Consider the following 26,017-nt stretch of genomic DNA (forward strand, 5'->3'; position numbering starts at 1 on the left):
AGAGGAGGGATGGGAGAAAACCAAGCCCCCATATGGCACAATGTCTGTGCTGAGGTCGTTATGGTGCCGTTTGCAATTGTAACTACCACAAAATGAGGTGCAAATAACGACACTAGGAAACCCACTGAGGTAACAGTCATGGTTTGTCCCTCCCCTTCCGCTGAGCGAGCTGGAAGTGGCGATGGAGGAGGAGGAGGCGGCGGACGTCACTTGTGGTGCGCGGGGGCGGGGCGGGAGGTCGGAAGGTTCCAGAGGGGCTGAGGAGCTGTTGGTGCTGTGTGGAGCTGCAGCTCAGCGCTGTGACACGATATGGCTGCTGCTAGAGAGGAGGTGAGCGGGGCCCGGCCCCAAGCCCGGCTCTGAGTGGGGTCTGGAGGGAAGGACGCTGTGGGGAGTTGTGGGCCGGAGCGCTGCGTGAGGCCTCTGTGGGCTTATGGACGCGGGGAACCTCATGTATAAAATACATACCGCTCAATGTTGTGTCCTGGTTGATCAGCGTGTGAAGGTGTTGGTAGCCTCGTGCTTAGCGAGGATGATTGGGTAAATACGAAATAGCTGGTGAGGGTGGAAGGCAGTGAACCTGTGTGTGATTTACGTGTGTGATCTGTTAAACAGCTGCAGAAGGATTTGGAGGAGGTGAAAGAGCTGCTTGTGAAAACCACGAGGAAGCGGCTTCGTGATGTTCTGATGATGGAAAAGCACAAACTAGAACTAGAGATCAAGAATCAGCCTCTGCCAAAGCCTAAAGATGTGATAGAGGAAGAAAAGTCGTCGCTGGGAGGGTACACTGTGAAAATCAACAATTACGGTAGGTTTGCTTCTCAGAAGGCTCAGACTGCCCCCTGAATAGTGTTAGTCACCTGCAGTCTCCACATGGTGCTATAAGGAGCTGTCGTAGATGTTCATTTTGCACTGGAGATGCCACTTACAAAGGTTTTGTGTGCATACAGTGCAGCCCCAACATGTGTTAGTTCTGTTGGTGTGAGTGCTGTCCCATTCTGGTAGAAGGTATTAATGGTTCCTGCTGTACTAGTGAGTATTTTTTCCATTGTATAGCATTCAACAAGAATGAAAGAGTGAGCTTTGGCTTCTCTGCTTGTCGTGTAGGTGAAAGGAGAAGGAATTGCTCAAGATACTTGTCTGGTGTGTTGGGAGAAAGTGGGCCAAGGAAACTGCAGCAAAACCAGACATCTCCAGCTCCTGCACTGATGGAGTTCTGTCATTTTAATTGAGCTGATGCATGGCTTTTCTCCCAATTTAGAGGTGTAGGGATGTGTGAGGACCTTTGTTTACTCCCAAATGATTCCAGAGTGGCACATACATTTCCTTTATCCCTCTGAAGGTTGTTTCAATAAGGTACAGGTTGTGATCATTACCAGGGGATTTTTTGGGAGTACTGGAATCATGCAGTCATAGAACAGAATGCATTAAGTTTATGGAGGAAAGCTAGATCTTTATCTCTTTATTCTCTTGCAGGTTGGGATCAGTCAGATAAGTTTATTAAGATTTATGTCTCTTTAAATGGAGTCCAGAAGCTTCCAGCTGAGAACGTGCAGGTGAATTTCACAGAGAGGTGAGTTCATCTTGTTGCACTGTGCCATCGGGGAGTGCATGGGTCAGGAACTGTTGAAATATTGTTTGAAAAGCAGGACTGTGTAGTGCTGAGTAGTGCTCTGGATCAACTAGGTCTTCTCCTGTCCCCCTACTTAGTGCTAGCCCTGTTCTTAATGGTGATATAACTGTTGATTAAAGAAAATTGCCTTGGTTGTAGGTCAGTGCGATAGAAAGAACTCCAGAAACATCTTGATTTGTTGTGAAATGTAGATAGGTTGTTTTTTTTTTTAACATGTCAGTATTAAATCCAACTTTAGATTTGAAAGCCCTGGGTGGGAGGAGACTCAAGACATACTCTCCCAAGTAATACACCTGCTAAGGGGCTCTAGGACAGTTTTAATTGACAGGGCAGAATAGTCTTGCACTGATTGCAGTATTGATTTATGTTTGCCCTCTCCCCACCTTCTGGTTCCAGGTCATTTGATCTGCTAGTGAAGAATCTGAATGGGAAGAACTACACCATGACCTTCAACAACCTCCTGAAGCCCATCTCTGTGGAAGGCAGCTCCAGAAAGGTCAGTGGTAACCCCACGTTATGGGTAGTACCATGGTCATTGCAACTGAAATACTGATCTTACTTTGCTGCTCCTAACACCATTGAACCAAATGATGGTTCAGTTTGAAGTTGTCCTAAAACTAGAATGTGTATCACAAAGGGGGGGAAGAAAAGAAGGTGCTCCAATTCACAGTGAAAAAGAACAGTGGTCATGGCACTGAGCTCAGCTGATGCTCTAGTAGAATTTTGTGTGCCATGGCACATAGCAGTTTGGAGGAATTTAGGTCAGGGTTGCAATTAAACAGGCTTTGCTTATAACTTCCAAACATACAGTGAGATGAAGCAATGCCCTTAAACCAGTTTCTTGCCCTTGGAGAAATGAGTTGAAAGATCTTCCAAAACTTGGTAACACCACTTACCAGACAGTCCCATGTGCTTTTAGTATCCTAAGGTGAATGAATGGTGCTGCTACAGCACTGTATGTTCTGCTGTTCTACTGTAGTACTATACTAGTGTTCTATCAGTCATGGCATTTAATCCCACCACAGTAACATTAATACTTGGTGCTATGAAGCTAGGATCCTACACGCTAGGATTTCTGTATATTACCTAAAAATCAATAGCAAAGAAATGTTTTGGGAATTGGTGGATATAGAAAGAGGTTAAAGTTCATGTTATTCATTGTGGTTGTGACTGGCATCCTTTATTAGGATTCTAAATTCATATCTTACTGTTCTCCATCCAGATAAAGACAGACACAGTCCTTGTGATGTGTAAGAAGAAGCGGGAGGAGAAATGGGACTGTCTCACTCAAGTGGAAAAAGAAAGCAAAGAGAAAGAGTAAGTGTCCATTTGCCCCTTTATCTCCTTCCTGAAATTGCTTTAGGACAGGCAAGAGAAGAGCTGTAATGCACTGACAGACAGATTAAGAGAACTGCTGTTCTGGGGCACAAGCCCCCAAGGTGTTTGTGAATCATTAGGCTGGGGTTTTTGTGGTACCAGTAGGACTGACAGTGGAGGAGATGCTCTTTGAGAGCTGATTGTCACTCTTCTACTTGTTTATTGCTTATTATGAATGTCACATCAATGGAAATAAGACAGATGAGACCTTCAGTGAGAGTAAAACAGGTTTTTTGCTTACCTGGTCATTGGACAACATTTTCAGACTAATTTAGATCAGTTTGCTTCAAATTCTTGGGACCAATACTACAGGTAACTGGAGCACTGGGCGTGAAAAGGTGGTAAACTACAGCTACAAACACATGGGGACAAAAGGCATTTCTATGTGTGTATAAACGTAGTCATTGTTTGTTGTGCAGAGAAGTACCATCTGTTGCCCAGCCTGACAGGGCTAACGCTGCCTTACTCAAAGGCTTGAGAGTTATAGTAAGACAAATGAGTCACTTCAGAAATACTCCTCCCAGTTTATCAGTGCTCTCAGGTTTTTGAGGCTGGTGTGTAGCCCCATACTTTGGGAACTTGCTCCCTCTGCTGATTTATTTTGATCTCAGTGTTTTTTGGGTAGCCTACAGCTATAATACCTATGGGTTTTAGAGAAATGGGATATAGAGGCAGTTTAGCCAGGGATAGAATAGTATAAAGTCTAGTAACGTGGGTCCTGTCATACCTTCCCTTTAAGTGGAATTGCACTTAGTCTAAATGTACCTGAAGACATGGTGACAAAGGTGTGATGAATGGTTTCCATGGCGTAAAGGCTTTGCCAAAACTAAATGCTCGCTGTTGCCAGCATGTTTCTAACAAATGCTGGAGCTCAGATTTTTGCAGAGAATTATTAACTAGGACTGATGTTCTGGTATGTATCTGTCTTGCAGGAAAGCTGCCTATGACACCTCAGATCCCAGCGAAGGGCTTATGAACCTCTTAAAGAAGATGTATGCAGAAGGAGATGATGAAATGAAGCGCACCATCAACAAGGCCTGGGTTGAAAGCAGAGAAAAGCAATCCAAAGGGGACATACCGATGGATATCTGAAAGTATTTGAAGGGCTGCCTTAATACAGATCTTCCATGTGAGAACTCGCTGTGCTGCAAAGATCATTGTTTACACAATCTTCTTCCAAGCAAAGACACTCATTTTTCCATTTCAGGTTGGAGAAAATATTTAAATAAAATAGCTTATAAAGCGTTTCCTTCAGTCAAGTGATTCAGCATCTCCTGACGAGTGGAGCGTAGGTAAATCCTTACCCTCCCTGAAAAAGCACCTCAGATAAGTGGAGGCTTTTGTGAAACTGAGAAGGGAATGTAGAAGAAAAAAGGAATCCTAAACGAGGATGGGTCAGGGTCTCTATGTTGCAAGTGACATCAGCACCCACCTGGTTAGTGGGACTAATGTCACTGCAGGGTATGTATATAGTATGTTGTGACAAAAGGAAGAATGCTGAGGAAGGTAGAACCACTATCTCAAGACAGGGCACTTGCTAGTTGAGCAGAAGTGGCATGAGATGTGGGATTAAAATGTAAATACTACCTGTTTAACTGCTCCTGGCTTTGAAACTGCTCTTTAACTTCTAAGTGTGAGCTCCTTGGGGGTGTCTTCAGGTGGCATCAGTCAGTAGTGAGCTGCTGATGCTGGTGAGCTGACCCTGGCTCTAGTATAAGGAAAAGAAAGAAGCTCCATAACCTCCTATCAACTTTGAAAGGTTTTAAGGTAACAGAGTAAGTAGTATGTTAAGTTAAACACCAAAACTTCACCAAATCTGGGGTGATGGACTGTTGTTAACTTGCTGCCTGTGTGTCTTCCTTCCACCTGAGGATAGTACAGCTTTACTTGGCACTTATTGCAGCCACTGCCACCTACAAGTAGTGAGGGCAGAGTGGCCATTCCCCCTTTATTGCCCTGCTTTGAAGAAGAGTACATGGCAAACATGAACTTAGCAGCAGGCTTGTTGGGGTTACTGTTGTTTCTTTCATGCTTTCTCCCAGGGACAGGTTTACTTAATATTACCTGCCAAAATAAGCAAGCCATTACCACCCTGTTATGGTCTGGACTAGGACTTCATTGCTACTTTGTTTTTAAAGCACTGGAACAAGCTCTGCACTATAGGTAGGAGAAGAACATTAACATGCTGTTTCCAATAGTTTCTCTACCTGTCGCTTGTTAATATGTTTGTGTTAAGTTTGCATATCAAGATTATCTGAACTTGAAATTATGTTTTAAATTGATGCTCGTTCTTGTTTCTGGCAGGATACTACTTTGCCCTGTTGTGAAGTTTCATTTATGCTTTTACCTAAATTAACCATAGAGTGGCAAAAAAAAAAAAAAAAAAAAAAAAAAAAAAAAAAGCTTAAATGAGCCTTTGCTATATGTCTTTATTTTAAATGTTTTCCACATCACAGACCTCAGCTCAGTTCTGCAACAGTGTGATTTATTGTTTTTCCCCCCCTCAAAATAAAACTGCCTCTTATACAGACTGCCTTAGTGCGGTTATGCTGCTGCTTGTACCAATCACAATCCAGTCAATGAGTCGGTTTGGCTTCTCATCCTTCCTGCATCAGTTTGATGCTGGACTTACACACAGGACTCTGTTTGAATTGAACTTGTAAGCCTGTCTTGTATTTCCTGCCTGGATGTATATCCATATGGTGATCTACCACATGGCTCTCTGTATCCCAGACATCTGAGCGTGGTCAGCAAAGTGGCGGAACACAATCCTGCTGAGCCTCCAACGCCGCTTCACCCCCCGAGGGCGGGATGTCAGGACGCACCTATTGTGGATCCTCACATGGCAGCTGTCCCGGGGCAAGGCAGCGATCTCTCTATCAGCCACCTCCTAAAATAGAAGATCACAGTTTAGAGTTTAACCACGTTCATCAGGATTTTGAGGGGGTCTGACCTCCGGCCCTCCAAATCCAGCTGTAAAAACAGGTATTACCACAAGGTGCTATTACAACATGAGTATGGTTGGATATTTAATGGCAAACTTCTTACCTTCTGGATGCCTTAAAAGTGAATGTAAACTGATCTACATCAAGGCCTCAAATTGAACCTTCTGATGCACTGTACAGCCTCAAGCCAGTAGATATGGGGTGGGTTAGTCCCTTAGGAGAAGCTGTTTTCTTATCTGCCTTCACAAGGTTATGCTTTGTTGTCAATAAAATGAGTATTATAGCACGTACTTCATAAGGAGCTACAGGCAGAGGAGAATCAAAGTGTCTCTGTTCCAATGAGAAGCTCCAAGTTCTGTCTATGTACAGAGAGCAAAAAATCACAGAATCACGGCAAAAAAAGCTGCAGAAAGCACCAAGGAGCAGCTTAAAGAACCCTGTGGTAGGAAGACACGGTTGGAAGTAATTGAGGTGGGGGGTATAAGCAGGATAATGGGGCTTTAATGTAAGAGCAGGGATAATAAGCTGCTCCAGGATTCTATGTTAAAATTAACAACGTATAATTCAACAAATGGCTTTGGCAGGATCGAGTAACAACCTTTAAGTTTATTTAGGCAGCTGTAGCAGTAAGCAGACAATATATAATACAGGAAAGCAGCTCTCCCAAGCTATGTAAGTGACAACTCAGAGGACAAAGGGGGATTTAATGCAGTGTGGGTATGAGCTTAGCGCTGTGTGCTGTACCTGCAGCTCCTTGGGCAGGATGGAGTTCTTACGGATGGCGTTGATCCTCAGCCGCTCGTCCGCGTACTCGTAGGCCATCTTCCTTCTCTTCACGTCTCGCAGCATCCTCCAGTCCACGTAGTAGCTCCGCGTTTGGCTTGGGAGAACATGGCGAGCGGCCCTCAGGGCCCAGCACAACAAGGACGCCGCCATCTTGTCCCCCTACCCCGCCTGCGCAGCACCTCCCTGTGGGGCGGAGCTCGGTGCTGCCCCTCGGCTGGGTTTAAAGGGCGATCAGTTGTTTGGTGTATATCTATTAAAGGGTTATCAGTTGTTCTGTGTGTATTTATGTCTCCCTTTAGTGTCTGTGTGCTTCTTAGGTGGCCCAGATGGATTAGGTGTGTGTGTCAGTGGGATTTGGGAAGGATCTGCCAAAGAAAGATGAGGTGTATCAAGCTTTGAATCATTGGATCCCATTTGAATCCCTATGTAGGGTTGGAGCTGCTCACTATGTAGGGTCAGTGTTTGGGTTTGGAACAGAACAGAGCCCTTATGTGAGTGGGATTGGGGAGAGTCTGTGAAGGAAACTGAGTTGTGGCCCGTTTCTGGTGGGGTTCCTATTTAAGTTCTGTGTCAAAGCTGGTTACTGTCTATGGTGTTAGAGTTTAGAAGTGTAGTTCAAGGCTTCCTTGAGAGTTCATAGTGTTTTGTCTTTTAAAGGTTTTGCATTTGGTGCTGACTATACAAAAATGATCACATATTTTATTCTTGTAGAAGTGCTTGTGAATATTGGGTCTCTACAGCCATGCCAAGATGTTTTCTGCCACATGTACATGTCTGGAAAGGCTTTTTGGCTTTCCATTATGGGGTGGAGCATATAATGAACAGGACAGGCTCTTTTCCTGCTGGTAGGATAGACTTGAGTAGGGGAAGCACTCACAGACCTTATTGGTTTCTTCCATCTGATGCACGAGGACTTACGTTCACTACAGGGGCTGGTGGAGTGGTCTGGGAAGAGAAGAGAGCTTTCAGCTTGCTCAGATCGGCTCTGCAAGTGGCAGATATATCAGAAGAGCATCTGAAAGTACTTGAATGGTAAGAGGAATCTTTTAAGGCGTTTTTGTTACTTTTGTTTGTATTAGTGATTGCTCAGTGTTTTCTCACAGAAAAGCTCTTTATGCGTCCTAATGCACCTTCTCAAGGCTCACTGGTGGAAGCCAATACAGTTCTATTTCCATAATAATGCCAATTCATTATTTATACCAGTTATAAAATGTGAGATTCTGTGGGTAAGTAAAATTGAGCGAATACAGATGTCTGAAGGTTCTTGAACCATACGTGCAACAAAACAGATTTGCTTCAGGAAAGACCAATTAACTTGAGCTGGAAAATAATGATTTAACAGAAGAATACTGTAAAAGAATCAGTGTAGCAGAGTATCTATTATTCTCTTTGTGCTCCTTGAGAACCCTCCCGTAGCTTTAGGATGGTTGAATGTGAGCACTTTTCTAACTCAGCAGTCAGGAAGCTGCCAATGTCTGTTTCCAGTGCTGTGGTACAACTTGGCAGAGTTTGTTCTAGCTCAGGACTGCAATAATAGCACGATGTTCTGGCCTTTGGCACTTACCAAGCTCAGGTCTCAGTCCATGGCTTCATGTACTGTATCTCCTTTTTCTCTGTCTGTTTTCCTTCAGCTTTAATTTGTGTCACTTTGGGTGTTGCTTTATGTAACTCTTGCTGTCTTACTTCTGTCTCTCTCTTCCTTCTCCAACCTAGATCTGTGCTGGACATACATTTCCTTTCTTCTATGATTACAAGCCCCTTTTCTGTCCTCTGTCCCATCTCCGTCTGCATCACCTGCTGGTACCCACAGCCAGGTCTTTATCAGCTCTTGCCTCTATTATAGAAGCTTCCAGTCGTGCACCTTCCCCAGAACATCACAGTGCAATGATCTGCATCTTCAAGCCCCAACCTGTGGGATGGAGAAAAGCTTACCGAGCTACGCTGCTGAAATCTTGCACTGTAGGGTCTCTCCAGCTTTGGTTACCCTGTGCTTTATGCAGTGAATAAGATGTGAGCAGGGATTCTTCCATCCCTTTTCTTAGGATAATATTTTCTAGCTTCTTAGACCTGACTGCCAGGCATTCTGCCCTAAATTCTTCCTTTTCTTGGTCTGCTGTTATTGCTCATTATGTGTATGACATGATATTCTCCACAATGAGTCAGTTAAACCCGCTCTTTTTAACAGCAGGGGAAAAATCTCTCTATTACATGATGAAGAAGCCATAATAGCTGTCCTCCTCTTTCATTTTACTTGACAGAAATCCATATGTTTGAGGGTTTTTCCTCATGAATGATCTCCAGGCCGAGGAAAATCTGAGATCAATTTGTGGTTTTCAGGAAGCCCTACTTAGTAATGACATCATGTTGTAACCCAGAATGCTGTGGAGCATTTAGTGCTGAGAGAAGGGATTTTTGTCTGTGCTTTGTAGGGGCAAGGACTGGATCCTGGCTTCTCATTTCCACATTTGGAAATAAAGGAGGCAGGGAAGAAGCCCTTCCTCAGCAGCACAACATACCCTTTCTCCCCACTCCTCTTGCAGGAAATTAGATCTGCTAGGTAAGTGCTGAACAGAGGAGGGAGAAGATGAACAAAGCCAAGTGCTGCTTGTGAATAAGAAGCAGAGATGATCATCTTCTTTAATTAGTATAAAAATAAAACAAACTCAGTACCCTTTGCTTGATCTCAGTGAAGATTTTCTCATGGACAGGCCATTGAGCTTCTAATTGAAAGCCTGCAAGCTGAGGTGCTGCTGATCACTTACTCTGACCAGAAGACGTTGGTCATTGTAATCTGCAGCACAGCTAGAAGACTGTCTTAGCTGCATGGGGTTGTGAAGGGTTATGGCATCATTAAAAGTTGTGTTGGTCTGCAAGACTGAATCTCGTTTAAGAAATACAAGTTTAAAGCTCCTAGTCAAGGGGGTCTAGAAGCACTCTTGATCTAATTCAGTGTGACTTTTTTGCAGGTGCTAACCAACCTTGTACTGAATCAAGGCAAAGTAGAATGCTTGTGGAAAATCACAAATACCAGCTTTATAATTACATTTCTTACATTTTCTTTCCTTCTTCTTGAAAGCAGCTTTGCTGTTTAGGGGTCAGTGCTTCCTCTGACAACCTACTGGATGGATTTCCAGAGCCGGTTTGCCTTCCCCATTGGGATATTGCTATGCTGTACTCTTCAGACATCGGCTGTTCAACTCCCTGCATCCAAAAACTGCACCAGCAGTGGTCAAAGAATATCCTTCAGCCACTCCTACAAGATTGACCTGCCTACAACCTCCCAGATCAAGGTGGAGGCGGATCCACTGCAGCACGAAGGCTACAGTGGGGTACAGCTAGATCCTAGTGAAGCTGAGGAAAATGAAGAGCAGGATATCGTCTTTAGGCACAACATCCATGTGCATGCACCCAAAGAGAGCTGTGAAACTCTGGCCCATGTTAAAGATCTCCTTGAGAGGATGGAGATGCTAGAGAAAGAAGTTGCAAAGCTGAGAGAAGCCTGCAGCCCTCAGAAGTGCTGTGGGGGAAGCCAGGGTATGTAACAATTGAAGTGTCTGTTTTTATCTTCTACATGTAGCCTGTTTTCTCCACAGTTATGGAGACTGGAATCTTTTTGTAAGGGTTATGAGTGAAAAGCTCAAGTCCTGCAGGCAGAGTGGTGGTTTTGTGATCAGAAGGTTGTCTGGTATATTAGTGAATTTTGCATTGTTGCTGACTCCAGACAAGTGCACTGGGAAAGACAGGAGGGAGCAGGACCCTCTTTGAACCAGGGGCATGCAGGCTGTGTGATCTTCAGCTCTTCTTCAGCCCATATATAGTTAGTTGTACTTTCCCTTAAATGACTGCAAACACACCTTCTTATTGCCCTGTTCCTCAGTTTATTTATTTTCTTCTTTCTTTTCTCTGTGCATCATCACCCTTGCTGTGGTGCTGCGCTGGCCAGGTGTCACGCATTGCAGTGGTCATGGGACGTTCCTCTATGAGACCTGCAGCTGTAAGTGTGCAGAGGGCTGGGAGGGCACTGACTGCTCCCTCCCCACCTGCCCCAACCTCTGCAGTGGCCACGGGCGCTGTGATGGCGGGAGGTGTATCTGTGATGAGCCTTATTTCAGTGAGGACTGCAGCCAGCAGCTCTGTCCTGAGAACTGCAGCGGCAATGGGATCTGTGACACAGCTAAAGGGGTCTGCCTGTGCTATGAAGAATTCATCGGAGAGGACTGCAGTGAGAAACGATGTCCCGGGGACTGCAGTGGCAATGGGTTCTGTGACACAGGAGAGTGCTACTGCCACGAGGGGTTCTTTGGCCTTGACTGCTCCCAAGGTAAGAAACGCTTGTGAGTTATTTCTCCCTCCTTACTTTCATTCTGCATTTCCATTTTCCCTCTTGAGGAAGCTCTGGGCTGATCATGTAGGCAAGACAGGCCTGGAAGCACTGGAGTCACCTCTGAGTTCCTGTTGGGATTGGACTTAGTGATGGCTGTGAGTGAGCCATGTCTTCAAGAACTGCCTGGAAAATGTTTCTGGATTGAGAAAATAGGAAAACACAGGTTAAGGCAGATCTAGCACAGAAATGTGGGTAGTGGCTGAAGGAGAGAGCAGAACAATGTACGAATCCTGTAATTAAAGATGGAACTTTAAATCTGTTTCTTGACGTGTGAGATAATAAAAGATGGAATTATGGCTGCTGTAGCATGTGCTACTTGCTGATAAGGTAGTTGGTTTGATAAAAACCTGTTAGATGAAAGATGCACAAAGCCATTAAGTAACCACCCTTTGATGGCAAGGGCTTTAGGAAACTCTTACAATACTCTGTTATGAGGCAGAAGGATTTGCCTAAGAACATGGACTGAGCTCACCCTGAAGTGTGCATCCACCAGTCTCTGCTTAATGCTGGATGGCTTGGTGTCTATTCTGAAAAACCTATAATCTCCCTATAACCACAAGCTGATACTCTAGGCCTTAACACTCAGCCTTTTACCCTGAAACCCTTGCTTTCTGTGCTTAGTCTAATCTTTCACAGACTGGGATTTGCAGCTCAGGCCAGTACCTTTACAGAGGTTGCAAGCAGGGAGCTGTTTCCCCATGCAGCCTCTCTAAGGGGCTGGCTGTGTCCAGCCTTGCGTCACCTTCCTTATACAGCACCTGCAGATGTTTTATAGGCTGTGAAAATAGCCTCTAATCTGAGTATGCAAGTGAGCAAGCACTGTAGAGCTAATACATATTGCACTATCCATTTTGTTGCTGTTCTTGAGCAATAGGCTTTCACACCCAGTTAATAAGTGTTTTAAGTCCAGAATCAAAATGCTTCTTGTGTCAGCACCTGTAGCCAAGTTGTCCTCTTCTATTGCAGCAAAAAATTGCCTTTTCTCCTTTTCTGTTCCATTGGATTAGATATTTTGTAACCTGGGACTTAAATTGTGCACTGTTCTTTTTGTTTGTTTTTAATATGTCTCAGATAATAACAAAACATTTTGTTGTATGTTGCCGTGGTACCCAGTAAGTCTGATCACCTAGAACCTAGTGTGCCCCGGTGGCGCAGTGGTTAAAGACGCCGCCTTGCAACACTGGGGCCCGGAGTTCGAATCCCCCCTGTGGAGCAAGTGGTAGAAGTGCCGCTCTGCTACACAGAGGCTCGAATCCCGGGGGCTGGACTCGATGATCTCTAAGGTCCCTTCCAACCCGCATGAAACTATGAAACTATGAAACTTGCTACCAAGCATGCAACAGTATCATTAGTGCACTGCAGTTTCTTGCAAAGGAAGGTAGATGAGACGTGGCATGACAAAACAGCAGGTACTGACTTGTGCTCTGTCTCAAGTTTTGGTGTACTGGCTGCTCAAAGATAGATAGAGAAGGACTGATGACCATGAGTAGAACCTAAGAAGGACTTCTGGCATGGCCCACAGCTGCCTGTCCTCCTGATTCACCTTTCATCCATCCTTCATTCACAACAAGTTGCCTTCTGCCCATTGAAATAGAATCCTTGTGACTACACTGAGTCCTGGACCAGATTGTAACACATCATCCTCATTGAAATGTGTTTGTTTTTCTTCTAGTGCTCGCTCCTCAGAACTTGCAGCTGCTGAATGTTACAGAGGATTCCATGGCTGTCAGCTGGGATCGTATGATTGATGTGGATAATTACCTCATCAGCTATTACCCAGTAGGGCACGAGACACTGGAGAAACAAGTCCATGTGCCCAAAGAGCATCTCAGCTATGAGGTTATAGGCCTCCATCCTAGCACCACATACAATGTCACACTTCGTCACGTGAAGAAGGGGATAACCAGTGAGCCCGTGCATCTGGAAGCAAGTACAGGTAGGAATGGATATACCTTTCCTTCAGAGTTAAGATCCGTAGGTCTTTCATGTTAGATTTGAACAGAGTAAATGGTTTGGCTTTGCAAACTTGGAGCATCCTGTCTGAACGCTGGAGAGCAGTGCCTCCTTCTGATCCCTATCTCAGTCTTTTGCTATTGTTCTCTTCTGGAGAATCTGTTTCTAGATCTGTGTTTCTGGAACTGAATGCATTGCAAATTTCCTGTGTCTCTTCTTTTCTGAATCTGACTGGCATTGACACATCTGAATATGGGAAAGTTGGGTTATTTTGACATTTTTTCTTAGTTCTAGTATAACAGGTTGGGAACTGAGAGCCAGAGACCTCCTGAATCAGAGTGTTATCATGGATGAAACTATTCCTGTTGAAATGGTGGTTGTGCCATACTCACCTCTTAAGTTCGGTTGAGGAAAACAGTCTCAGGTTTTTCTTAGGTCTCAGAATAGTCATCTAAGGAGGGAGAAGGTCTGTTAAGCAACTTCCTATCTTATATTCACCTCTTGATGCTTGTGCTGCTTCTTCCTGGCACATCTTTCTGTCCTCCTCAGTCCTATCAGCACTCAATACCATCTGGGTGACAGAGGAGATGGAATATTCCCTGGAAGTAGAGTGGGAAAACCCACCAACAGATGTGGATTTTTACAAGCTGAAATTCACATCCCTGATGGACACAGATGAGAAGCAGGTTGTGGTGCCCAAAAGCAGCGACCCCAAGAGCAGACACATCATGACTGGTGAGTACTTATGATTATTGGGCAGGGAGAAGGGGTACAAGTGATCCATTTTGATCTTAGTTCTGATGTGATTCTTTTCTCTTGTGCTCTCCTTCACCTTGAGAGCAGGATGAGATCTGCTGGGAATCCTCCCACAGGGAGAAATTTTCTATACACTGTGCATAACAGCTTTCAGGACAGACAGCTTTAATTCTATCCTTGTTTTAAAAAAAATAAAGTGTATCTTCTATTTCAGTCCTGGAAGTACTAATGTTACAGAAAGTCTCACTTCCTGTAGTTAATATGGACCCTAATAACAAGACTAGACCAAGAATGCGTCCAAGGCATTCTCAAGATAAGAGGAAGTTTAGATAGATATCTACATTTGAAATGCTTGTCTTCTGTAAATCTAGAACTGGGGAGACTAAACAAAATAGCTTTCTTTAAGGAAAATTACCTTCTGATTACAGGCCTGAAACCTGGCATGGAGTATGAGGTTACTGTCATACCTGTGAAAGACGATACAGAGGGCAAACCATCCTCAGTGAGTGGCAGGACAGGTAGGTGGAAAGTTTCTTTTATGGTAATGGTTTTACTACAGATTGATATTGATATCAACCTGATAATTGACAAGATGACCTCCCTGAAACCATGTACACATGATTTCCAATCTGGGTATGGCTGCTGCTGCTGACTGCTTTGCAGCTGTTCGCTGCTGCTGATTTCTTTGATGCCTGAGCCTAGGAGCAGTAATGAAGAGGGTGAGTTCTTTTTCCTGTATTCCCTGGCTCCAGTGTCATTTCTGTTTATTAGACTATGAACTGAACAGTAGAGGATGCTGAACATTTAAACAGGTCTGGAAAACCTGTTGGTTCATTGGTGCTTCAGACTCTTCAAAAACACAGCAAAACTTTTTGAGCTATTCATTATATTACAAGAAGGATCTTGAAGAAATTTCAGTTTCTCATTCTACCTGTAAGATTCTGGAAACTCTTAAATTCTTTTACAGAAGGGTGAGGGTGCTGCATCCAACGACTGAAACATGAGAAATCAGTTCTGATACACCCGAGTTTGTCTTGTAAATTACTCAATTAAAGTTTCATAAAACCTACAGCCTTCCCCTGTACAGTTATACAATTGACAGGTAAACAGGTTAAATAGATGTTTTGTACAAAAGATTATCACGATAGAAAGATCATCTATGACAAATGGAAAATACTCACTGATGTTGAAGGCTTGCAGTAAACTCCACAAAGGGTCTGCAGGGTAGGCAGAAAGGAAGGAGCAACAAATTGCTGACACTGGAGATAGGAAAAGGAAGGAGGCAGGTAATGCTGAAGTTATTGCTCAAGGAAGGTGAAACACATAGATTTCAAGACCTTTCTGCAGAGAGTAAAAAAAGGTTACATCCAAAAGGTAGAAAAATCCCAATTTCTTCCCACACTGACCATACCAGTTCCTTGGGGATGCCTTTGTTTCTCACACTCATCCAGGTGACTCTGTTTTAGTTGTTTAGAGCAGAAGTGTGCACATGTAACGAGAGGTGTTGTAGTAGTTTAATTTAGATGGAGTTTCCTAATCCTGCATTTAAAAATGCTGTTCTCAGGAATTGATAGCCCAACCAACGTGGTGACAGGTCGAGTAACAGAGGACACAGCCACTGTCTCGTGGAATAAAGTTCAGGCTCCCATAGACAGATACATGGTGAGATACACCTCAGCTGATGGAGGCACCAAGGAAACAGAGGTAGGCAGTGAAAGCAGCACTGTCACCTTATGGAATCTGAAGCCAGGCATGGAATACACCATCCACATCTGGGCAGAGAAGGGACCCCACAGGAGCAAGAAAGCCAGCACCAGAGCTCTGACAGGTAAGTTGCAGTGGCAGCAAGAGAAGCCTGGGTCTGAATTTAGACTCCTTTATTGATTGACTAAAGCCTTAGAACTATGATACATTAAAAATGTCTTTAAAATGCCATAAATCTCCTCCAAGCTGTTCTTGTGACTTTGCCCATTACTAAATTGAGTTCATACAAGTGTTGTGCAGTCAGTCATGACAGTGTTTGTTAAAAAGGAAGAATGGTATTGGTATTCATGGCATAAGATAAGAATTGTGTGGAGAATCAAATCTCCTTAACAGGACAGTCACATGATAGGGATCCTCAGTTGTAAGGGCATGTGGGCAGCATCTGCAGCTCTTTTGGGGGACCCCTCAAAGCACTGCTTTGCTCAGTCATTATAATGAAGCTGATGTGATCTCACGTGGCTGTGCAGGAGCAGATTCTATTGCCTACCTACAAATGTCTGTGTGCATACAAGCTCTTTTTAGCTCTTAGGGCATGGAATAATTAGCCAAAGCTCATCTGTTCTTCCAAATCTATGTTAGTCTAATAAAATATACTGCCTCTGCCTATTAAACTTACATTGTCTTTATCTTTAAACCATTGTGATTACCACAGTGCTATACTAAAACTTCTAATGAAGAGTTTTACTTACAGAGATTGACAGCCCAACTATGCTGTTGACCGACCAAGTGACAGAGAATGCAATCACAGTTTCCTGGAAGAAAGTCCAGGCTTTAATAGACAGATACAGAGTGAATTACACCTCAGCTGATGGGGATACAGAGGAGAGAGAAGTGGAGAAAGACAAGGATAGCACCACCTTGGCAGGACTGAAGCCAGGCATGGAGTATGTTATTCACATCTGGGCAGAAAAGGGAGAACAACAGAGTAAGAGGGCCAGCACTGAGGCTGTGACAGGTAAGAGGTCAGTAGGTTAAGAGTATAAGCTGCAGCCTGCTTTTGCCTTAACACTGAATAAGTCTATCATTTTTGTTGCAAAGCTTAGGAGTTACAATCTTTGAGTTAACGCATCTCGCTGTGAAACCCATTCAACTTTATCACAGAGAGATCGTAATTACCTGTATGTACTACAGATAGGCTGCATGCTGATTACTAGTAGCGTATTATTAGTCTTTAGCTATGAAAACGATGCCATTCCATTCTAGCATCTCTCATTTATTTGTCTAGCCTTATTTAAATGTGTTGGTTTATTCTTTTTCAAGGGCTCAGGTTATTTTTGCAGATGGAGAACTTGAAGTGCAGAGAGTAACAGCATGCAGGATGTTTTTTCTTGCAGCAGGATAATTCATCTGAGTTCCTCAGTTGTTCTTACCATTTTGTTCTCTCTTCTGTGGTCAGTTCTGGTAAGGATTATATAGTGCTCTGTCCATTGTTGGCTTATAACATTGTGAAGATGAGTGTATCTGTTACAAGCAGTCGTAAGCATTTACAATACCCATGCTCTAAATCAGGGACTTGCTGAAGAGAATTGAGTAAAAGAGTACTTGGGTCTCTTAACAAAACCAGCCCCAGAGGAGGAGTCTTGTGGTGTCTCAGCACAGCCTGACTGTGACAACTTGCATTCTTGACTTCTTCCTCTCTGCAGAAATTGACAGCCCCACTCACCTGGTGACTAATCAAGTGACGGAGGACACTGTCACCATCTCCTGGGACAGGGTTCTGGCTCTTATAGATAAGTATGTGGTGAATTACACCTCTGCCCATGGTGATACTGAGGAGATCGAAGTGGGGAAGAACAACACTGCTACAACTCTGGTAGGACTGAAACCTGGCACTGAATATGTCATCTACCTCTGGGCAGAGAAAGGAGTGAGGCAGAGCAAGAGGACCAGCACTGAGGCAGTGACAGGTATTCCAGAAGAATCCTTGTGGTTCTATCCTATGTTGTAAAGGTGATATTTCTACCTGCCTGCTTCCTTCTGTTGCACTGTGTACTAGACATCAATTTATCTTGTGCTCACCTGTAACATGAAAACATTCATACTACAGGCACTTCAAGCTTCGGGTAGAAATACTGCCTCCCCTCAGTTCAGGAGAAAAGACGTTAATTGCTTCTAGCAACTAACAACCGATCTGTTAATTTAGAAACTATCAGACCAGTGTGAGCTTCCTTATACTTTGCTAAAGCACTGTAGCCCTCGCTTACCAGCCATACGTGCTGGTTTTGGTCTCCAGGTATGCTGAGCTCTGCAGGTGTGGCTAAGTGCAGTTCCACAGTGTATAATACTGCTGTTGAATCCTACTTAAATTATGGGCCACTGATAAGAATTGCATTAGCCAATGAATCAAGGCTTGGAAGGAAGCACCCCCACTTTACTTATCTTCCATAAAGCAAAAGGGTAAAGAATTTTTTGAGCCCAGAATAAGTCTCTTAAGTATCAGTAATTCACTTCATATCATGAAGGCCTTTGCTTGCAGGATCTGGATGCTTAGTTAGGCTGAAAACTGACTGACTGGCAGCTTCCTAGAAATGAGGAAAAGATAGAGAAGGAAGAAGATAGAGAATAGAGAGAAGGCAGACACATCATCTATATCATGGATGAATGAAAGCTAAAGCTTTTAAGAGCAACGTGTGTGTTGTAGTTACTCATACTTGATACTTTACACTTTATTTCTTAGAATTGGATAGCCCAAAGAATCTGGTAACTGACCAAGTGACAGAAGACTCAGCCACAATCTCCTGGGATAGTGTCCGAGCTCCCATAGATAAGTACATTGTGAGCTACACCTCTGCTGATGGGGACACCAAGGAAATAGAAGTGGGGAAGGCCAAGAGCACTACAACTCTGTTGGGGCTGAAAGCAGGCATGAAGTACACCATCCATCTCTGGGCAGAGCTGGGGAGCATACAGAGCAAGAAGGCAAGCACTGATGCGCTCACAGGTAACTGTGGGGAGAAGCAGAGTAGAACCCCACTCCTTTGTTAATTTACATTTCATGATCTCTCTTTGCATTACTGGGTAACAAAGATCTACTGTGGTAAATCCATTCTGGAGCTAAGTGCATGATTATAGCCTGACATAGCAGAAACTGCTATTAGAGGCTGCTGTAGAAGAGACAGATGTCAGAACACAGGAGCGGTGACAGCTGAGTACACAGCTTATTTCACTTATTAATCAAAAGCACGCAGTGCTTAGTATGCTGCTATCAAGTCTAACAATAACAGAAGTTTAACAGCCAAAGTTAAACCATCTTAGACTCAGAGGCAATTAAAAATAATGGCTTGACTCGTGACCTTAGACTGGTCCTAAGAGACTACAAAACAGGCTTAAATCTATCTTGTTCAATCCGCTATAAGGACGATGGTGTTCTGGCAGTATTTCAGGGTCACTCCTTATCTGTTGGCCTTGCTAATGTGATTTTTCTTAGTTTCTGATTCAAGCTGGTGTGAGATAGAATAATAAAGCCTGGATTCAGGGCAAGGAGCCAGACAGGTCCTCAGTGCTTGAAGAGGTCAAAGGCAGCACATGGAAATAAAGGGAGATCTCTTAAGGCCAAATGTCTTTAAATGGAAAATTTAAGGATCATTTAAGCAAATTGAAATATTTATATTTTATTTTTTTGAACTAGGATGAAAATGGATGCACCTGGAAATTTCACATGAATTAAAACTGATCAGAGAGGGAATGAATTTCACTTCAATAGGGGTGTTTTAGGAATATATGTGCCCATTAAAAAAGCACTTTTTTTTTTCCTTTTTATTTTATTTTTCCTCCCCATCTTGGTGGTATTTAAAAAACCTGACACCTCTGGTAAAATAATCCAACCTTTAACTCTAGATGATGGCTGTTTATTCACTAACATTCCTAAAACATGCTGTAGCAGGGACTATTCTGCAGTTATATCCTTCACCTGGGGAAGCTGCAGGAACAGTGCTGTAAAGTTCAAGTGCTGCCTAGAGGCTGAGCTTTGCAGCACTCACTTCTAGTGTTGGATTTGACACCTTTTAGCTCCCTCTTCTGTCCATCCAGTGGTACAATGAGTATATGGTATAATGAGTATCTTTAAGAGCTGAGTCAATTTAAAGCAGTTGTGTGGTGGTCTCTTTTATGACTTTGGAGTTGATTAATAATGAACAGATGCTTGACTCGGGAGACCAGTGAATGGTGGATTTAGTTTATAACGAATAGCTCAACTTTTAAGTGACACATTACACCAACTTAAGAGTTAATGTCTTTGTTGATTCAATTTATCTGGTATTTTGTTTTCTTTTGTTTTTATGTCTTTTTTTAAGCAGTAACCCTATACTCAAGGAATGTAGAGAAGCTGTACTGTTCCATTTTTCTTGTTTATCTAGTAAAGGCCAAAATACTGGCCTTGTTTTCCTCTGTGGCCTTTTCATAACTTGTAATATTTCACTGCTGCATTATAATTGTTGTTATGATTATTCTCATAATGCTCTCCATGATCCGAGAATTGTTATTGCTTGGCTTGTACAGAGAAGAACTGAATCAATAGGCAAGCTAATGCCATGCTTGTCACCACCCATGGAGATCTATGGAAGAACAGGAAGATGTTCTGAGTTATTCAGCTGTAGCTTGCTATAAACTCAGGCATACATCAGGGATGGATCCCTCTTCCCTCAAGGCCAATGCTGCCCCCAAAAGGCCTTCTGTCTAAAATTTGGGAGGCCATACAGACCTACTGTTTAAGTTGCTGTCTCTAAGATGTTCCCAAAATACCAGAATATCAAGCATAGGATGAAAAATAGAGAGCCTGCTTCCATTGTTATTACTTCCATCTGAGCTTGGCAATTTGGTTTTAACAGGGCTCCAGCGCTTCCCTCATGATATGGTTATCTTCTAAGACAGATGCTTTTTGACACTTGCTGTGAACTAACATTGCTTAAAAAGTAATTCTCAGATGGATGAGTCAGGAGCTTCCAGACCCTGGGAGTCTCTGTACAGCTGAGCCAGTTGCAGGGCTCACAAAACCACAAACAAATCTGTAACAGGCTTCTGTTGCTTCTTGTAAACTTAACCAAGTGACTTCTGCAGTTTCCAGTTCACACGATCAGGCATTGGAAAGCTCAGCCCAAGTTTGTCACTATATGGTGGAAATAATACATGTATAATGTACAGTTGGAATAGTACAAATATAGTTGGAAATAAATAGCCAGAGGATAACTAAGGAAAAGGACTCACCAGCTCTGAAGTCAAGATAGGTGCTCACTGATGTCAAGACTCACCACAAGAACTCCAGAAAGAGATGGTACCTTAGTGGTGGTCAGCCCTTAAATGGGATCTAGGAGAGGTGGAGACAAGCTGCACCCCTTCCAGGAGCACAGCTGAATTACCTCCACCTGTGCTCCCACAGCTGACTTGTCACTTGCCTCAGGTGATCAAGCAGAGGTTCAGGCTGTGATCAGCTGGTTCTGTACACACAGGAATTGCTGCCTTTCTTTTATGCAAAGGGACTTGAATTTTCTTTCTTTTCTTTCTTTTTTTTTTTTTTTTTTCCCAATAGAGATTGATCCTCCCAAGAATCTCCGTGTATCAGATGTGACTCACTCTACTGGTGTAGTTACTTGGGCTCCTCCTGAAGCACAGACTGATGGCTACACTCTGACTTACCAGGATCAAAATGGCACCAGTAAGGTACAGTGAATTCCTCAGCCCTGCTGAGCTCACTGACATCACCCCTATGGTTATAGACTCTGATATTTGGATCTTGTGGGTATATGGGTCACAGGTAAATAATTTTGAGGTGGAATCTATGCTTTATTAGCTTGGGGAGGCAGAGCCTAAGTAAATGTGCTACTGTTATGAGTAGAAGCTGTGACTGTGACTCTGTGACAGTGGAATACCACTTCCCAGCAGATCTTCAGGATGCAGAGAACAAGTTTACTGCATCACTTTCCTTTTCTAACTTGTTACTACGTGAAAAAGCAGCACTAACCAGGGACACAGTGTCTTCAGTGTTCTAACAGCATTTATTGAGACCCTGCATCACACCTTCCTTCTGATGAAACTGACTCTATGTCTTAAAGATATACAGTATGCCTATCTGAAATCTACAAGAAAAGCCTAAAAATAGTTACTGAGTGTGGGGTATTGAGGTCCAGAAAAGCTAAATGATGTTCAGAGTTGGGTTGATGTTCAGTCTGTTTTATTTGGCAGGAAGTGCAGCTGGGTCCTACAGAACAACAGTTTGTGCTGGAAGGACTGGAACAAGGAACAAAGTACACTGTGTTTGTGATGGCCTATAAGGGGGTTCACCAGAGCAGAAAGACAGTCGGTACCTTCTCAACAGGTAGGATTTGGTCTTGGGTGCAGTTGTTGTGTTTTATGCTTGAGGTCAGAGATGGAGTCCCTATTCTGGGAAACGATGTGATATACTGGGAAATTATGTGATCAGAAGCAAATTGTCCAGTGAGTTGAAAACTTCTCTTCTGGCTGGGTTCCGTTCTAAGCCATGCTGTTTGGAGGCCTGGAATCATAACAGGGTAGTTGTAAGAGGAAATTGCCCACAGTGGTCACTGCTGCTGGCAAACCCTGCTGGCCAAGTGCAGGGCAAAGCCTCCTGGTGAGTTGCCAGTGGGCAGGAGAGAAGATAATGGGCTTGGGATTGTTCAGCACAGTCAAAGAAATGATAGGCCAGCAGTTGTGTAAGTACTGTTGTGGTCCTGAGTAGCTGCTTAGGTTGTTTCCAGAGATCAGGAAATATATGCCTGGATGCCAGCAAGGCAAACGTTCTCATGCCTTGATGTGGATGCCTCTTATACTGAGTTGGTTCTCACAGAGGCTGCCAGCTGTGGGTAGGTTGTGAGATGCAGAGAAAATGCCTTTTTACTGGCATTCCCACCTTCACAAACCAGGGCTTCTCTTTCTGTCTCACTGTGACCCAAAGCAGCATCTCTTGCTGCCTCTGCTGACCTCATCCATGCTCCTGCTTCTGAGCAGGGGAAAGGCTGCTGACAGCTACCTGCTGATGCAGCTGGGGACTTTCTTTACTTCTCTTTCAATACTGTTGTCCATAAGAGATGCCTCCTCCAGCTTTGTTCTCTCTTCTCCCAGTTAGCTTCCTCTACCCATACCCTGCAGACTGCGCCCAGATGCAGCAGAATGGAAACACTTCCAGTGGCATGTACACCATTTATCTCAATGGCGATGGCAGCAGGCCCATGCAGGTGTACTGTGACATGACCACCGATGGAGGCGGGTGGATAGTGAGTGGTTCTTTGCTACTGTTTAATTTTTGCTTTTATTGAGCATAATCATGTGAACTGGGCTTAGCTGATATTCCTTTCTGTCTACTCTGCTGTATTTCAGCTCCTCCCATGATGGAGGAGCATGTTTTAGGAGGGGAGTGGATGCTGTTGTACCCTTTCAGACTGACAGTAAGAAAGCTGTGGGAGGCTGGATGGCTTGGAAACAAGGGGATGCTGAACTTTCATTGCTTGGTCATGAATGTGACTTAGGGCCTATATTATTGGTTTTGTCCCAAACACTTCACCTTTCTGCCTGTACTTGGATCAGGATGAGGATTTCTCACCCCCACCCTCCTTGAGTCTCACATACCTGCCGTGAGCTCTCACTCAGCCATCCTTGCCTTGCAGGTGTTTCAGAGGCGGAGCACTGGTGAACTGGATTTCTACAAACGCTGGAAGAATTATGTGGAAGGCTTTGGAGATCCCACTGGGGAATTTTGGCTCGGTACAGTACAAGGGTGGTGTGACTGCTGAAGAGATGAAGATTAGCTTTGGAGAGGCATCTAAATTCTGAAATAGTGAGATCCTGCTGAGTCTACAGTTCTGACCTGTCAGTTTTTATGCTTCTCCTAGAAGTGCCATTTAAGCTATGAGGATCTCTAAAGGCCAGCTAAGTCTTTCCATCAGCATCTTTGGTTTTTATGACAGTCCCAGAACAAGACAAACTCTGGAGAGATTTCTTTGAGGCATGCGGGCTCCTATGCAAGGAGGAATAAAGAAATTACATTAATGAAAATGTACAGTCCAGGCTATCACACAAAATGTAGCATGCCTAGTTGTTTTTTCTGTTAGATAACTGCTTGCATCAGAGAATCCAGCCCTAAATTAGCCAAGGTCTTTGGGGCAAGAGTCTTTGAATGTTCTTGGAAAAATGATGTTGCACAGTCTGTCCTGTGCTGCTTTAAACTGTTTGGGTTTGGTTGTTGTTTTTTTTCCTGACATTGCTATCTATTGCCAGAGAATGGGATAAGACAGAATAAACTTGGCACAATGTCATAACTGCATCAAGCAGGATGGGAAGCAGGCAGGAAATAGCTGATTGAACCAAAATGGCCACAGGGTGAGATTCCAGGATTGCGAAGGTGAACAGGCCTTTCCCTTTTAACAGTAGTTTTCTTCCTTCTAGGTCTTGACCAGCTGCACAATCTCACAAGCAGCAGCCCCATCCACTATGAGCTGCGGGTTGATCTGCGGACAGCCAACGAGTCTGCCTATGCTGTCTATGACTTCTTCCAGGTCGCCTCGAGCAAAGAAAGATACAGGTTGTCCGTGGGGAATTACAGAGGCAATGCTGGTGAGGAGTGCCTGAGACTTGTTTTGTCTGCTCCGCACAGGGGAGCAAGTGGTGGGATTTAGGTATTTGTTTTGACAGTAGCATGGGAGCTCATTAGTTCGGGTTAGATTGCATGTCCCTCTTTTTGAAGAGAGAACTGTGTATTTCCCAGGAGGACTGAGGAGATGCACCCCCCCCCTCCTCCAGGCTTGTCTTCTGCTGAGGACAGAATTAAGCTGTTCTTCAACTGGGAAGAGAGCTGCTCTGTGACCCACTGAATCACCAGCTGAGCAGGCAGGCTCGAAGTGTGTTCATGAGATTAACAGTGTTTATAGGGGAGCAATTTCTGGGGCTCCCCATCTGAGAAGTGCAAAGAAAGTGGCTTTTGTTCAGAAGGAGGCTTTGCTAAGCTGTAGTAGTAGACTGAGATCTTCAGGCCCAGAGGATCCAGTCCTTATACATGCCCTCTACTAACAGCCAGTAAGAAATTATTTTCAAAATCTATTGTGTGCTGTTACTTTTTTCCTGACAGGCCTGCTGTGTTCTGCCTAATGAAGGCTGCATAAAATGCTCAGGCTGAGCCACTGCACACCCTTGCTCCTATCTATGTCTGTAATCATTTCTCTTAGGAGATGCAATGACTTACCACAATGGCTGGAAGTTCACAACGTGGGACAGAGACAACGATGTGGCTCTCAGCAACTGTGCTCTGACACACCATGGTGCGTGGTGGTACAAGAATTGCCACTTGGCCAACCTCAATGGGAAATACGGGGAGAGTAAGCACAGCGAGGTGAGTGGCAGAGCTTTGCGTGACTGTCAATTGCCCATGCAATCTGATGCTCATTTCATTTTAAAGGAAAATTACCCACAAGGGAGCTCCTGGATTCTCCTAGGACCCAAAGGGCTTAAGCTCACAATCTGTTTCTTGTGGTGAACAGAGACACCTAAGATGGAGCTGTTTTAATTTCAGAGAGGAATAGAAGGGAAAAAAAGGCAAATGTTTTCAGTGTGTGCCTTGGTGTACATCTCATTATATGGCCTGAATTTGTGCTGGAACATAACTCAGTCCTGTTGAGCTCCAGATTGGATGGATAGAGATTTAGTTTCATATTAGGAGCATCAGCATACTGACTGTAGTTACGGTAAAAACCTGGTGGAAAACAGTGTCTCTGTTTGTGGGAGGATTGAATGGCATTAGAAGGGGGCAGTAGCAGACTCCAAACACCTTGTCTAGGTGTTTTACTAAAAGAAATCATATGGTCTTTTTGCAGGGGGTGAACTGGGAGCCATGGAAGGGCCATGAGTTCTCCATCCCTTTTACTGAGATGAAGATTCGTCCTCAGTCTTCTAGTAATGAGTCAGTCCTTGCAAGGAAGAAGAGAACTCTACCAGGAAAAATGAGGAAGATCAGGTTTTAAATTGCCCTCTGTGCAGGACAGCACACAAAGGTTATGATTTGGTATTTCTTAACAAAATTAGCTTTGGACAACTTTCTCCAATACTTTGGAGGCAACTGCTGGCCAACTTGGACCCAGAGGTCTCTGAATCTGCAGCTCAGCTAGTTCCATTCCTTTGGAATACACTGGATGGGTGCTGTGTCAGAGACTGGGAGGGGACTTGTGGGCAGCATGTCACTTGTAGCTTTCCTGGTTAAACATGACAAGGACCTGCTTGATCCAATGTATGCAACGTTTATGAATTGTTCATAAAACAAGCTTTAACACGTTATTGTTTCTCAAAACCCAGTTTGCTGATTCCTCTGATTTCTGTCCTTCTCTAATGCCATCTAGTTCAGATTTCAAATGATTCATTGTGATCTCACTGAGAAATGAAATCTTCCTGATTTACATTAGAGAGCTGTTCTGAGACTGTCTC

The 26,017-nt window shown here is 43.8% G+C and overlaps 3 protein-coding genes and 1 long non-coding RNA gene across 4 annotated transcripts; 2 read left to right on the forward strand and 2 right to left on the reverse strand.

Moving 5' to 3' along the window:
- Positions 1 to 194: 194 nt before the first annotated feature.
- CACYBP (calcyclin binding protein) lies at positions 195 to 4,269 on the forward strand. The gene is made up of 6 exons (XM_015869573.2): positions 195 to 330; positions 616 to 808; positions 1,477 to 1,573; positions 2,030 to 2,129; positions 2,856 to 2,950; positions 3,943 to 4,269. Exons 1-6 carry the CDS (start codon positions 310 to 312, stop codon positions 4,100 to 4,102), a joined length of 666 nt encoding a protein of 221 aa, XP_015725059.1. The 5' UTR covers positions 195 to 309; the 3' UTR covers positions 4,103 to 4,269.
- A 1,153-nt stretch (positions 4,270 to 5,422) lies between these two features.
- On the reverse strand, positions 5,423 to 6,921 carry MRPS14 (mitochondrial ribosomal protein S14). Its single transcript, XM_015869574.1, has 2 exons — positions 6,700 to 6,921; positions 5,423 to 5,900 (listed from the first exon to the last, which is right to left on the reverse strand). Exons 1-2 carry the CDS (start codon positions 6,889 to 6,891, stop codon positions 5,718 to 5,720), a joined length of 375 nt encoding a protein of 124 aa, XP_015725060.1. The 5' UTR covers positions 6,892 to 6,921; the 3' UTR covers positions 5,423 to 5,717.
- Positions 6,908 to 25,887, forward strand: TNN (tenascin N). The gene is made up of 17 exons (XM_015869560.2): positions 6,908 to 7,773; positions 9,821 to 10,275; positions 10,685 to 11,062; positions 12,798 to 13,061; positions 13,628 to 13,813; positions 14,263 to 14,352; positions 15,399 to 15,662; positions 16,290 to 16,553; positions 17,242 to 17,505; positions 18,276 to 18,539; positions 21,123 to 21,253; positions 21,776 to 21,908; positions 22,673 to 22,824; positions 23,215 to 23,311; positions 23,993 to 24,160; positions 24,769 to 24,932; positions 25,414 to 25,887. The coding sequence occupies exons 2-17, from the start codon at positions 9,864 to 9,866 to the stop codon at positions 25,558 to 25,560; spliced, it is 3,378 nt and encodes a 1,125-aa protein (XP_015725046.1). The 5' UTR covers positions 6,908 to 7,773; positions 9,821 to 9,863; the 3' UTR covers positions 25,561 to 25,887.
- LOC107317201 lies at positions 18,834 to 20,853 on the reverse strand. The gene is made up of 2 exons (XR_001556772.2): positions 20,801 to 20,853; positions 18,834 to 20,702 (listed from the first exon to the last, which is right to left on the reverse strand). It is a non-coding gene; the product is annotated as an uncharacterized LOC107317201 (long non-coding RNA).
- Positions 25,888 to 26,017: the final 130 nt, after the last annotated feature.

The sequence above is a fragment of the Coturnix japonica genome, chromosome 8, assembly GCF_001577835.2.
Source record: "Coturnix japonica isolate 7356 chromosome 8, Coturnix japonica 2.1, whole genome shotgun sequence".
NCBI classification, from domain to species: Eukaryota; Metazoa; Chordata; class Aves; order Galliformes; family Phasianidae; genus Coturnix; species Coturnix japonica.